The sequence below is a fragment of the Heptranchias perlo genome, chromosome 4 (assembly GCF_035084215.1).
Source record: "Heptranchias perlo isolate sHepPer1 chromosome 4, sHepPer1.hap1, whole genome shotgun sequence".
Taxonomy (NCBI): Eukaryota; Metazoa; Chordata; class Chondrichthyes; order Hexanchiformes; family Hexanchidae; genus Heptranchias; species Heptranchias perlo.
Genome location: NC_090328.1, coordinates 70,907,585 through 70,923,195, shown reverse-complemented (window position 1 = coordinate 70,923,195; position 15,611 = coordinate 70,907,585). Strand labels below are relative to the sequence as shown.

At 40.8% G+C, this 15,611-nt stretch overlaps 1 protein-coding gene across 5 annotated transcripts in view; it reads right to left on the bottom strand.

Moving 5' to 3' along the window:
- vps13a (vacuolar protein sorting 13 homolog A) overlaps positions 1-15,611 on the bottom strand; it is a 366,579-nt gene that overhangs the window by 186,095 nt on the left and 164,873 nt on the right. For all 5 annotated transcript variants that reach the window (XM_067983108.1, XM_067983109.1, XM_067983112.1 and 2 more), the window contains exons 28-30: positions 11,862-11,921; positions 5,845-6,010; positions 3,238-3,354 (exon numbers count right to left, since the gene is read on the bottom strand). In XM_067983108.1, the coding sequence (XP_067839209.1) occupies positions 3,238-3,354; positions 5,845-6,010; positions 11,862-11,921 (343 nt within the window). The remainder of the gene's footprint in view (positions 1-3,237; positions 3,355-5,844; positions 6,011-11,861; positions 11,922-15,611) is intronic.

The window sequence follows — 15,611 nt, the reverse complement described above, 5'->3', positions numbered from 1 at the left end:
TGGACTCAGGAATCAGAAGTACAATTTCAAAATTTGCAGATGACACCAAATTGGGGTGCACAATTAATACTGAAGAAGAAAAATACTAGTTGTTCATAAACTTGCAGAATGGGTATGTAAACGGCAAATAAATTTCAATACGGATAAGTGTGAGGTGGTGCATTTTGTTAGGAGGAATAAGGAGGCCACAAATTCCTTGGGGTCCAAATTCACAAATCATTGACGCAGGTTAACAAGGCCATAGAAAAGTGAGGATGAATATTAACAAAAAAAAATTGCACTAAAACACCAGAAAAATGACTGTTTCCTGCTGCGCCTGAAAATCTGGACCTAATTCAAAGGGAACCTCTGATTAAGCGCGGTTGCAAGAAATTTGGGTAAAAAGCTCTGTGACTTGGGGCCGGGACTATTAATATGAATGTAGATGTGTTTGGGTAGAGAGATCGATAGACAATCATAAAAGATCAAGAAGATTTGAGCATATTGTACATGTGCGTAACTCGGCTAAAATTCCGCAATCTTTTAGGCTTGTATATGCTTTGCGCCCTAATTGCGCGTGTCTCTGGGCGCAAATTCGCCAGAAATTCCAGACCTATCAGGTTGTTTGGTTTGCATTTGCAAAAACTTTGTATTAAAAAACTGCAGTAGAGGGTGTTACAGTTTGGGCTTTTAAACACTTTCCCTTTATAGTTGTTCCAGATTCCCTGCAAATGAGCATAAGGCAGTATCTTAAAATAAGTACATCATAGAGTGTCTATCAGAGTTCAATGTTATGATGCTTAATGTTTATCCTTCAGCAGAAAGTCCTTTGAAAACACAATGTCCATTGAAATGCTGCCCTTGACATCAAGGCAGCATTTGACCAAGTGTGGCATCAAGAAGCCCTAGTAAAATCGAAGTCAATGGGAATCAGGGACAAAACTCTCCAGTGGCTGGAGTCATATCTAGCACAAAGGAAAATTATAGTGGTTGTTGGAGGCCAATGATCTCAGCCCCAGGACATGGCTGCAGGAGTTCCTCAGGGCAGTGTCCTAGGCCCAACCATCTTCAGCTGCTTCATCAATGACCTTCCCTCCATCATAAGGTCAGAAATGGGGATGTTCACTGATGACTGCACAGTGTTCAGTTCCATTTGCAACCCCTCAGATAATGAAGAAGTCCATGCCCGCATGCAGCCAGACCTGGACAACATCCAGGCTTGGAGTGATAAGTGGCAAGTAACATTCACGCCACACAAGTGCCGGGCAATGACCACCTCCCCTCGACATTCAACGGCATTACCATTGCCGAATCCCCCATCAACAACATCCTGGGGGTCACCATTGACCCGAAACTTAACTGGACCAGCCACATAAACACTGTGACTACAACAGCAGGTCAGAGGCTGGGTATTCTGCGGCGAGTGACTCACCTCCTGACGCCCCAAAGACTTTCCACCATCTACAAGGCACAAGTCAGGTTTGTGATGAACTACTCTCCACTTGCCTGGATGAGTGCACAAGAAGCTCAACACCATCGAGGATAAAGCAGCCCGCTTGATTAGCGCCTCATCCACCACCTTAAACATTCACTTAAACTGGCACACCGTGGCTGCAGTGCGTACCATCTACAAGATGCACCGCAGCAACTCGCCAAGGCTACTTAGCGCCTCCCAAACCCACAACCTCTACCACCTAGACGAACACGGGCAGCAGACGCATGGGATCACCAACACCTGCACGTTCCCCTTCAAGTTACACACCATCCTGACTTGGAAATATATCGCCATTCCTTCATCACTGCTGGGTCAAAATCCTGGAACTCCCTACCTAACAGCATTGTGGGAGTACCTTCACCACACGGACTGCAGCGGTTCAAGAAAGTGGCTCATCACCACCTTCACACGGGCAATTAGGGATAGGGAATAAATGCTTGCCTTGCCAGCGACACCCATATCCCATGAATGAATTTTTTAAAAATAGAAAACCTTATCTTCCACCACAGTAATTAGTCTTTAAGGAGGTTCTCAAAAGATCTCTCTCTTTTCAGTCAAAATTTTTCCAGAAACTTTGAAAATGACCTCCCTGCCAAGCTTGGCAACATTAGCAATTATGAAATACAATGAAGCTTTATTTCTTCAGTAGTGTCAGAGAGGTCAAACAGCTCAACTTAAGCATTAATTTATCAATACTTAAATACAACAATTTTATACCAACAGCAGTAAAATATTAGATAGCAACATTAACAATTTAGAAATTCAGACATTAACAGAAATATATATGTGCAAGAATATACATAGAGTTTAGTAAAAGTATTATGTATTTTAATCTGTCTGAGAAAAGCTTTACGCATCAACTGAAAGTTTTAATCTTGATTAACCCATCTTCAATGCAATTCTCTGACATTCAGAAATAATTTCCAACACTAATTCAGTCAGGTTGGCTCTCTGTCACCTAGGTCACAGAAACCATTTTAAAACCAATATTAGTATCCATTTTCAATGAAAGGCACTTTTATATAGGTTTTTTAAAAATCAGATTCCATGAACCCAGCATCTTTGAAGTTGGCACATGGCACTGATGGGGTTAAATACAATTTCAGCGGACATAACATTACCTGCGTTTACAAGTTTGCTGTTGGAATATGGAAACTAAATTTAACAGGATAAGCACCAGGCACCAACTAGTGAATGCTTGGCTCCTGGAATCTGGCTTAAAAGACTAACATAAAAGGCTTTTAAGAAATAAATTGGACACCATATTTTAAAACTAAACAACCACCCAATAGGACAAAACATTTATGTTTGTCAGAGAAAGTTGGGTTTAAGGGACATTGCTGAAGCACAGTAGAGAGAACTTTATTCTGTACCTGACCTATGCTATACCTGATCTGGAAGTCTTAGCAGCTGACAGTAAATGCACATAGAAGAAAAGCATTAATCTGTTTCCCAGTACTGCCATCTTTGTCATCATAAGTTCCCTCACCCTTTTAAAAACAGAAACAGACCCCAGGGGTTTTTATTTTGCTAAACTTATTTTCCAATTCTTCCTGCTGGACATTAATAATTTCCCAAATCTGCAGCAGAATCTTAATACAGATTTCTAAACAAGTGCACGATAAACAAAATTTACAACATAAAATATATTTAGGAGCTTTCAGTTTAGCACCATCTGTGTTGGGAAAAAGCCTACCTTAATTCAGAAGTGATTTAGAAAAAAAGTCTGCATTTACCATGAAAACATTATTTTAACTGCTTACCTTCAATGCTTATTTCTGCAATTCTTTTGTTTTGATCACGCATGAAAACTTTCAGTCGCGCCAACTCTGCACACGTATGAAGATTGATCACATCTTCAAACTTAGATTTTTTAGGAGCTGAAAGGAGTTAAAATAACACTTGTGTAGTTCAAGCTAAATATAAACCAATCAAACAAAAGATAATGGCAGATTATCTAGTAAATAATTTTGTGTATAACCTAGCATTACCTAGTAGATAATTTTGTGTATAACTTGTGTATGCTCCTACAATCTGTGGAGAATGCGACAGAGGTAGAGATAGAGAGACACGTATAGAGACCAGACAGAGATAACCTTTGAATGATGTGCATCCTCCACTCACCATGGGGGGTGGACTTAGTGGTAAGTTTGTCACATTTAAACACAACTCGGGAGATGGAAATCATGTGAGGCATTGTTCATCTGCGATACCATTTTTTCCTGCGTATTCAGCATGCAGCTTCCGCAGAACCTATCAAGCTAGGCTGCATACCCCAAGACATGTGGAGGATAGGGAAAGAATAATTCTTGACGTATTTTCAGAAGTGAATAAAGCACAAGATACAGATATAGATACTTCAGAATGAACCAAGTTGTAATGCAACTTAATGATAACTAACTGTCAACATTACTGTAATTTAGTCAAAAACACTGAAAGGGCATAAAATAAAGAGTATCTTTAGCACAGACTATCTCTTGTTTGTGGCTGTGACTATTTGTTTGTTAGAAAACAGAGTTGAAAATTTACAATTGTCAATATTTCAGTGTCATCCTTCTTCATTATGAATGCTTTCAATCATTCTTGCATCCCACCCCAGGGCCCCAGACTAACTTTGGACAATCCAATATCCAACCTCCCTTTCCTCTCCAAAGTCTTTGAGCATGAAACTGTCTCCCAAATCCATCAAACAACTTTCCACAACTTCCTGTTTGAATCTGTCTAATCAGGTTTCCGCACCTGGCACAAAGTCCCAAAAAGACATCCTCCTTGCCTCCTCCTTAAAACCTAGCTCTTCAACCAAGCTTTTGGTCACCACTCCTAAGATCTCCTTCTTGGGCTCAGCATTGATTTTTTTTTTGATTACACCTCTGTGAAGCACTTTGGGACATTTTTCCTTGTTAAAGGCGCTATATAAATGCAAGCAATTGTTTCTACATATGGTCTGCACGGACCGGCATCCATTTGCTGACAATACTCTCACATTGCAGCTATGATTCACTATCAGAGTTTATTTTCGGTAATTATTTCAGAAATTCTTTTGTATCATTCATCCTATGCTTTTCACAAGGTCACTTTCCTAATCCTCCATCTGAATTATTTGTGGTTGGCAAATCAAATTCAAGTCTGCATACAAATCAGCTCACGGGCTCATTGATTGAACAACGCTGTGGGAACGGGATCATCGATTTAGGCAGCTCCTGATTGTCCCTGAAGAATTAGATGGTCATCCTCAGCATCAACTGGGAATTCTGAATTCCAGAAGGTTTTGATGATATCATCTAGTTTGGCTTGATTGCGTACTTGCTTAAGGACTAACATATTTTGGTGCTGCAGATTACTGTAGAGCACCTTGGTCAAATGGCTGGAGTTTAGAGGTGGCATCCACTGGGAAGAATTTGATTATGGCATTCTCCAGTTTAAGCATCTCTGGAGCAAGGTGGTAGTAATGCAATTAAAAGAAGTACTTAGTAAGGATGATTTTTCTGCACCCCTCTTCCGCAACACTGGATAGAAATAGTGCATCTGAAATGTGCTGCCGAACACCAGCAACCTCACTGCTGTCAAACTCCAGGATCCCTACTCCAGAACTATCAAACCCCAGGACCTTTCCCGAGTGCTACCAAATCCTACGACTGCCTCCAAAAACATATAAACCATACTCCCATTCTCTAGTATTGCTAAAAAAACAGATATGGGCTCCAACAGGTGCACTTTGCACCCCATCATGCTGTGGAATCTACAGCATGATGGGATGCAAAGTACACCAATTATGTATGTATGTTATGCTCTACACGGCATCAACTCTCCATCTGTTACAAAATATCAGACTCTCTGGCATACCATGAACAATATCATTGGAGATCTTTTGGTATGTACAACTGTTAGAGTTTCCTTCTATGGCGCTGCGCTAATGCAGCATCTGGTGTGGTACTGAGCTATAAAAACCAGGAAATACCAAGTTGAATCCACACTCAATGCTGAATTAGCTGATCTGAGCCCTAGCAATTGGTCTCAGTATCTGCATTCAAGAGTGGAAAAATTAATTTGAACTTTTCTGACTCCTGATCATTATCTAATACCTCCAGCTGAAAACATGATGATGCAAGATGAGGATAGGATTGGACTTGGCTGTGATGTTTACCATGGTCGAACAACCTAGTGTCATCCAACATCTTGATTTACACATGACGAAAATGCACTACTGTCATCCTTTAAACCTAACCCTAGTAGAAGTTTTTTGAGAAAATATGGGAAAATTATGCATGAAGTATTGCCTTCAGGAGAGGGGGAAGAAAACTGAATTTAAAAAAGTTGAAGGTATTTTATGCAACAAGGAAAGTGAAAAGTGGAAACTGGATATTTCTTACATGTTTTTTTCTTTGTGAAGATCTCTTCTTTCTTCCCCTCAATAGCAGGGACTTGTTCATCTGAACTGACCTTGGTTTCTGAATGTGGGATAAGGCTCTTCAGGAAATGAATGGAATTCAGCAGAGCTTCAGTGTGTAAATGAACATCCAGCGAAGAAAAGTTCACCTAAAATAAAATTTAAAAACTACTTGAGCAATTCTGATGAGATCAAATACTTATATAGATACATTAAAAAAAATGACTCTAAAATAGGGATTGAATTACATTTGCCCAAGTCCATAAAAAGCAGAACTCTATATTTAATACTGCTTCAATATAGTATTTTCTTAAAACATTAGTTAAAAAGTAATTCCATTCCAACATTGTTGATCTTGTTTATGTCTTCACCACCTCCATTTAGTCTATGTCTTTACCACCTCCATTTAGTTCATGTAGTTATTTTCTTCTCGTTACCTGGTATATCAGAACTAGCTGTTCTGCATTCTGCCAATTGTTAGAGGAAAGGTTATAAAGCTTATCATATTGCTACGTATTTTTCATGAAGAAACTACTCAAATTACCATCCATGCATAAGGAAGATAAAAATGTGTACACTATTAGGCAACATTATCTTTTCTATATCATTTTATGAAGACCATTCAATCTCTTGTGGCATTGCAAACTGGGAGTCATGACCAAGCGTTGATTTCAGGGTGAAGCAGGTTTAGATGTCAGGGGATAATTGGACTCCGGCAGATGTATTTCAGTCCATATTTTAAAGTCATGCATTCTGCCCTTATTTTTATATTTCCATTATAAATTACGATTATAAATTCCTACGTCCACATTTATGATGGAAACTGCCTATTAAACTTGTCGTGCAGTATTTACACCCTATAGACAGTGGTGGCATTACGCTAGGGGAGGGTGGGTAATTACATGTGACAATTTTATGCCATGTAGAGATTAACAGCTGAGTCACTAAATGGCTGAATAAGTCAAATTCCATTTTTATTCAATAGTATTCTAGGATTTTCCTGATGGGGACTGAAGTTCAGAACTCTGTCCATTATTCTGTGAACACTGTAAAAAGGCAGTATTTTTTCTTTCAGCATACATCCTTTACTTCTAAGTAATTTTTAGCTTTGCCAAGTTTAATGCTGAGAATACATGGCAAAATGCACCAATTGGAGGTAGATATCTGGTATTTAGTATCGGGTTCAGCTGCAGCACAGGGAGGGGTAGTCCTGTGTTTTGGTAGCATTAGTGGATGGTCCTGGTGCTTTGTGATTGGTTCCTGGCCATATATCTGTGTTTCTCTCTCTGTCTCTCCTTTTCACACAACTACAAGAAAATATACATTCTAACTGCCATCAACACAACACAGGTGGCAATTTGAAAAAAAATTAAATGAGGAAATGTACTCTGTGTTTGACTGCTGTTAATTAGATAGAATCATAGAAAGGTTTCAGCATGGATGGAGGCCATCAGCCCATCAAGTCCGCGCCGGCTCTGTGCAAGAGCAATCCACCTAGTCCCACACCCCCGCTCTTTCTCCGTAGCCCTGCAAATTTTTTCCTTTCAAGTAATTATCCAGTTGCCTTTGAAGGCCATGATTGAATCTGCCTCCACCACCCACTCCGGCAGTGCATTCCAGATTCTAACCACTCAATGCGTAAAAAAGTTTCCTCATGTCACCTTTGGTTCTTTTGCCAATCACCTTAAATCTATGTCCTCTCGTCCTTAACACTTCCACCAATGGGAACAGTTTATATCTACTGTCTCAGACCCTTCACGATTTTGAATACCTCTATCAAATCTCCTCGCAACCGACTCTGATCCAAGAACAACCCCAGCTTCTCCAGTCCATAACTAAAGTCTCTCATCCCTGGAATCATTCTAGTAAATCTCTTCTGCACCCTCTCTAAAGCCTTCACATCTTTCCTAAAGTTCGGTGCCCAGAACGGGACAGAATTCACTACTTGTGGCTGAACCAGTGTTTTATAAAGGTTCATCATGACTTCCATACTTTTGTACTCTATGCCTCTATTTATAAAGCCCTGGATCCCGTATGCTTTTTCAACCACTTTCTCAACCTGCCCTGCCACCTTCAACGATTTATGCACATAAACCCCCAGATCTCTCTGTTCCTGTACCCCTTTTAGAGTTGTGCCCTCTAGTTTATATTGCCTCTCCTCGTTCATCCTGCCGAAATGTATCACTTTGCATTTTTCTGTGTTAAATTTCATCTGCCACGTGTCTGCCCATGCGACCAACCTGTCTATATCCTCCTGAAGTCTATCACTATCCCCCTCACTGGTTACTACCCTCCCAACTTTTGTGTCATCTGCAAATTTTGAAATTGTGCCCTGTACACCCAAGTCCAAGTCCAAGTCCAAGTCACTAATATAGACCAAGAAAAGCAGTGGTCCCAGCACTGACCCCTGGGTACCACCACTGTACACCTCCCTCCAGTCCAAAAAACAACCATTCACCACAACTGTTTCCTGTCCCTTAGCCAATTCTATATCCATGTTGCTACTGTCCCCTTTATTCCACGGGCCGCAGTCTTGATAAGCCTACCGTACTGCACTTGATCAAATGCCTTTTGAAAGTCCATATACACCACATCAACTACACTGCCTTCATCTACCCTCTCTGCCAACACATCAAAAAATTGTATCAGGTTAGTTAAACATGATTTGCCTTTAACAAATCCGTGCTGGCTTTCCCTAATCAATCCGCATTCATGCAAGTGATTGTTAATTCTGTACCGGATTGCACTGACGTTAAACTGACTGGCCTGTAGTTGCTGGGTTCACTCTTACAACGTTTTTTGATCAAAGGTGTAACATCTGCAATTCTCCAGTCCTCTGGCACCACTCCCGTATATACAGATGTTTGGAAGATTATGGCCAGTACCTCTGCAATTTTCACCCTTACTTCCCTCAGCAACCTAGGATGCGTCCCATCCAGACCGGGTGATTTGTCTACTTTCAGTACAGCTAGCCTTTCAAGTACCTCTTCTTTATCAATTTTTAGCCCATCCAGTATCGCAACGATATCTTCCTTTACTGAGACTCTGGCAGCATCTTCTTCCTTGGTAAAGACAGGTGCAAACTACTCGTTTAGTACCTCGGCCATCTGCTCTGTCTCCATGAGTAGATCTCCTTTATGGTCCCTAATCGGCCCCACCCCTCCTCTTACTACCCGTTTACTGTTTACATGCCTGTGGAAGGCTTCGGATTTCCTTTTATGTTGGCCGCCAGTCTATTCTCATTCTCTCTCTTTGCCCCTCTTATTTCCTTTTTCATTTCCCCTCTAAACTTTCTATATTCTGCCTGGTTCTCACTTGTGTTATCAACCTGACATCTGTCATATGCCCCTTTTCTCAGTTTCATCTTACTCACTATCTCTTTTGTCACCCACGGTGCTCTGGCTTTAGTTGCCCTACCTTTCTGGCTCATGGGAATGTGCCTAGACTGTACCCGGACCATCTCCTCCTTAAAGACCACCCAGTGTTCAATTACAGTTTTGCCTGCCAATCTTTGATTCCAATTTACCTGGGCCAGATCTGTTCTCATCCCATTGAAATTGGCTCTCCTCCAATCGGGTATTTTTACTTTAGAGTGGTCCGTGTCCTTTTCCACAGCTATTCTAAACTTTATGATACTATGATCACTGCTCCCTAAATGCTCCCCCACTGACACTTGCTCCACTTGGCCCATCTCATTCCCTAGAACCAAGTCCAGCAATGCCTCCTTCCTCGTTGGGCCAGAAACGTACTGGTTAAGAAAGTTATCCTGAATACATTTCAAAAATTCCTCCCCCTCTGTGCCCCTTATATTATTATTGTTATCCCAGTCTATATTAGGATAGTTGAAGTCCCCAGTTATCACTACTCTATAGCTTTTGCATCTCTCTGTAATTTCCCTGAAAATTTGCTCTTCGATATCCTTCCACTATTTGGTGGCCTATAGAATACACCCAGTAGTGTAATGGCACCTCTTTTTCTTAACTTTAACCAAATAGATTCTGTCCTTGACCACTCCAAGACATCCTCTCTCTCCATCACTGCAATATTCTCCTTAATCAATACTGCCAACCGCTCCTCCTTTCTTTCTTTCCCTCCCTATCTTTCCTGAACACCTTGTATCCAGGAATATTTAGTACCAATCCTGCCCTTTTTTGAGCCAGGTCTCTTATTGCTACAACATCGTATTCCCATTTGGCTATTTGCACCTGCAGCTCACCAACTTTGTTTACCACACTTTGTGCGTTTACACACATGCTCTGCAAACCAGTCATAGACTTTCTTGTACTTTCTCTTAGTCTAATCTCACCGAATACTGCACTGTTACTGATTGTAGTGCTATCTTTCTCCCCCGATCCTTTGTGACCCTTGTTTCTCCTTTCCATTGCTACATTCTGCCAAATTAGTTTAAACCCACGCCCTCCAGCACAAGCGAACCTCTCTGTGAGGACATTGGTCCTAGCTCCGTTGAAGTGCAACCCGTCCGGCCTGTACAGGACCCACCTTCCCCAGAACCGGTCCCAATGCCCCAGGAATCTAAAGCCCGCTTTCCTACACCATCTCTCCAGCCACACATTCATCTGCTCTATCCTCCTATTTCTATACTCACTAGCGCGTGGCACCGGGAGTAATCCGGAGATTACTACCTTTGAGGTCCTGTTTCTTAATCTCTTTCCTAACTCCTTAAAATCTGCCTGCAGGACTTCATCCCTCTTTCTACCTATGTCGTTGGTACAGATATGGACCACGACTTCTGGCTGTTCAGAATTAATCGTTTATATTTTCTGTCAACGTAACACAGGTGATAATTGGGCTCTTCTATCTGTCAAAACAGCTCAGATAATTAGATGCTATTTTCTTGAAAATTGAACTTTCTTTTTTGAAAAATTACAGAGAGGAAAAACAATGGGTTGCATTTTCTTCTGCTATCCTACCTGAAATCAGGAAGAAAAGCATCAGAAAAGGGCAGTAGGGCCTACTGCCATGTTCCCACCCTGAACTAAATTTCTCTCTCCATGCCAAGCTATTACCGGCTGGCTCGTCCTCATCCACTGGATGTAAATACCAGCAAAGAGACAGGGCCCAGCCTCCTGCCGACTTCCCTCCCCTCCGCCCCAGTTACTGCCACTTCCTGGGACCACCTGGTGGAAACTTTGAAGTTGACAGGACAAGCTGATAGAGCTGTTTAAAAAAAGTATACGGGATCCTAGGCTTTATAAATGAAGGCACAAAGTAAAAAAGCAAGAAATTATGCTACATCTTTGTAAGTCACTGGTTAGGCATCAACTGGAGTATTGTGTCCAATTCTGGGCACCACACTTTAGGAAGGATGTCAGTAGGTGGCAGTAGGTTTGCGGTAGTGGCAGTATTGGTCACAATATTCACAAATGGAAGGAAAAGGCTGAGTAGAGGCCTCGTCTCCTTCCAATTTGTCCCCATGACAGCTTCTGCTGTCCTCGGGTCTCTTCTGCCTCTTTAAAATCCCTTGCTACCTCTCAAGCTGCTGCAGTTTTGAAACTAGAACAAACGCGGTCATTTCCAGATCTTATGTGCATCTGAGCAAAAACAGGCTATAGCACAAGCTTTCAAGAATGTCAATTTCTTTCTTTAGCTGTCACAAAAAAGGGATATCTAAATCATGCAGCAGTACAAGCATTACAGCCCTGCAAGATTCAACAGACAAATACTTCAGAACACAGAACTGAGACAATATTCTAAACAAACTAGACACCCCATCAACAAAAAAAGCAATGAAAAGACATTACTATGAAGAACTTAGAAAATACAAGAATAATGTCCATCTGGTCATCGATGCTTTGATGACAAACAAAAAAGGCAGATCGTCTCTATTGTCTAATGCAACTGACAATGGAGCGTGACGCTCCAGCCTGCATCTTCTTGAACTGGTAAGTCAAAGCAATAATGCCCTGAAAAAGCGTTCTGGCTGTTCCAGATAGCTGTGATACAGAATATCTCTATTATATAACCCTCTGGAATTTTTACCTTTATGAGTTGCTCTGTGCTATTGTAGTTGGTTTTGAACTCTGGTCCATTTCTGTTAGCCTGGAAAAGAAATGTTTATCTATTTTTCTCACTTATTTTATGCAATATATACTGATTCAAATACAAACCATTCAAAAAATGATAAATGAATGCATCTCATACATAGCTGATGCTGAAAGAAGCCAGCAATGACACAAGTTCTTAAACCTCAAGAGAGACTGAAGATTAAATTTTCAATAAACCTGTTAATGCCATATTGCTTTCTTGAAAAAAAAAGAGCAGAATAAATATCTGTTTGAGAATAGGATAAGATTATAAGCATAATTATAGACAGAGATCATTTAAGTAACCTGTGAAATATGATGCCGAAGCTGCTAGGACTGTGGAAAAATCATTTATACAACTGAAGATTTTAAAATGATTAATGGATTGAACTAAGTTCAGTTGAACAGGTTATTTGAGATGGACAGGGTTTGGTAGGGCTAAAGGGTATGTAAATAAAATCGATAGGCAAAGGATTAGGTTAGGCTCCACTAGGTATTTCATTTTGCAGTCAGACTACTAAAACATATGATGGGTAGGAAGTTGCTACAGTTCTTTAAGAGGGAACTTAAAATAAGTTTTAGAGGGTAAATTAGTAGTTGGCTGTGGTTGAGGAGTTATGGGCTATCGCAGTCTCCTGGAACTTGATTCGTTGTTGAAGGGAATCAAAGAGGAATTTCCCAAAATATTTCCTGAATTGGTCAGATTTCTTTTGTGTATTTTTTTGCCTCTACCAGAAAAATATGCTGCACAGGACAGGTCCGATTATCTATTCTCACCCTCCTTATTGTTTATTTGTAAATATCATCTGTGGAATGCAATTGATTAAACTTGAAATACATTTTCAAACTTCACTTAATTACATTTGTTGGGGGGGGGGGGGGGGAGGGGAGGGAGGGAGGGAAAAAGAGAAGTCAGAGAAAATGTTTGCAGTGCATTCCTCTCAGGATATTAAATAAGCTGGCTAGAAACCACAATACACCTTGCATTTATATAGTGCCATTAATGTAGAAAAAACACCCTGAGGTACTTCACGGAGGCATAATAAAAAAAAAATGGATACTGAAAGAAAAAAGAGACATTAGGAGGCGTGTCCAAAAGCTTGGTCAAAAAGGTGCGTCTTAAAAGAGGAAAGGGAAGTGGAGAGACAGAGGATTTTAGGAATTGAATTCCAGAGCACTGGTCTAGGTAGCAGAAGGAATGGCTGCCAGTCGTGGGGCAAAGGTAGGGAGGGGTGCACAATAGACCAGAGTTGGATGAATGAAGAATTTGGAGAGGTTATAGCGCTAAAGGAAATGTCAGAGATGGGGTGGGGGGGGGCGGGCAGCAAGGCCATGACAGGATTTAAACACAAGGATGAGAATTCTGAAGTAGAGGCTTATGGGTACCAGGATCCAACATAGTTCAGGGAGGACAGTGGTGTAGGGTTAGCAGAACAGGATATGAGCAGCAGGGTTTTGCATGAGCTTAAATTCATAGAAGGTGGAGGATAAGAGGCTGGGTAGGGCAGCGTTGGAAGGGTCAAGTCTGGAGGTCACAAAAGTAATAGAGAGTTTCAGTGGCAGATGGACTGAGTTGGGTGATGTCATGTGTCTTTTCCATTGTAGTCAATAGAAAAAAAAAATCGGGTGGGGTGTAAAATGGGCTGTTGATTCACTATCACCTGCTTTGTGTTACCACCCAAGACCAATTTCACCCCTATATCTCGGTTTCTTTCTGTGTATCTACCATTGTATGCTCATACACTATCTCTCCCTTTTTCTGTTTCTCATTTTTTCCTTCCTTACTCAGTTCCCACAGAAACTGGAGACACTGAAGTTCTGTTCATGGAGAATTCCTCTCATTTCAAATTACAACCTATAATTTTTTGACAGACAGAAAATAAATAAATAAATATATCACACACACACACTTTTTGCAGATATTATTGACCTATATAACTAATAATCTGATCAACAACTGTATATATCTACCACCATAGAGTTTTGCAAAGAATCAAATTCTCCATAACCAGCCCAGGCCCTTGCATCATTACAAGATAAAATGAAACAGATCCAAGGTTCATAACTAATTCAAGCTTAAGACTATAGCAAACTTTGAAGCATCATATATTTATAGATTAAATAATAGCAATGCATTTTTCACAAAGGTTGATCTCCAAAATTCTACCAACTTTAAGCACAACCTATAACGACATAAATTTTACCTGAACCATTGTGCAATTGCCATGTTATCCAAGCACCGCTGTTTTCCTCCACAGCAGCTCTTACCTGCAATAGTTAATCCTGGAAGCAAGTGACATGCACAAAGTACTAAATGTAATGAGTTTTAGAAACTTAATACTCACTAGTTGGTCTCCCATAGTGCTGCTCTCACACAAAAATAATAAAAACAAATTGTATCTTTCTCTACCAATAGGGTAAAGGATTTTGGACTTTTCAATATGGACTTTTAATATTGGCTTTTAAGGGACACTAAAAGAATGAACATGAATCCCTGGATATGGACCTTTTTGGTGTCTGCTCTTAAGCAATGCTAAGTAAGACCAATGGAGCGGGAACTATCAAGGTGACGCTTGCCCAGGAATCGTGAGATGGATAAAGGAATGGGCTTGATAAAACAGCATGATCGATTAAAGTATGAACAGCAAATGGAGGATGTGCAGTCAATCACAATCGAGACGATATTATAGGCGTGCTGGTTTGGGATTGATAGCCTACCAAGGAAAGGATCTTTTGTATCGAAACACCAATGAAGTAGAAGACTTTGGGAAACTAGACCAAGTTCAAAAGGTATCATGGATATTATTGTTGATTCAGACTGTTGGAGATAAAATGCTGCTACTAACTGCTGGCTTGTTGTTTTCCTCAAGGACAGTGTTCAAAACTGGCTGTACTTTCGAAGGACAGGAGAGATAAGCAAACCATAACAAAGACAGCTGTATTCTCAAGTCGCCAGCAGCAAGAGGTATAAAAACAGCCATTTTCAGTGATTTGAAGGAGACAGAAGACATCAATAAAGAATCAATCCCTGAGGCTCCCAGATGTAGGATTAATCACTTTTGCTTCTGAGTCATACTTCTGGATAAGATTGTTTGCATCTTTATCTGTAAAACTGTTATATCTTAATGTAAAATAAACAACAATTATTTAGAAAAGCATTTTCTCGATTGATTCTTATCTTTCGTACCCTGAAGAGTTGAAAAACTATGCAAGAAATTGCAATGCATGTCGCATGTTTTTGAGGTCCAGAATGGGTGCCACAAAGTCCAATTCAGGAGCATGACGTAATGAAATAGAAGTGCAAGCAATGCCATATTGGTCTGGGCACATAGGTGTCCCTGCCGGCCGCCTGCAGCAAATGCAGGCATCACTTAAATATTATAATCAGGGTCCTGTGCCTGGATCAGGGCTCTTTCCTGAATTTGGTGTCCATGCGCACCTCAAAAGTCATCTCCTTTATCACCCAGTACATCACGGCAGAAACAGTCAGGAAGCAGTTTTCAGAAGTGGTATTTAAAGGGATCCTCACTTCCATTAAAGCAAGTGTCTGGTTAGTCGTTTAAGGCCGCTAGGGTGCTTTTGGGCCAGGTTTTTGGCTGTTTTGGATACTGTTTGAAACCCGCGACCTCCAGCACCTAGGACAAGGGCAGCAGGCACATGGGAACAACACCACCTGCACGTTCCCCTCCAAGTCACACACCATCCC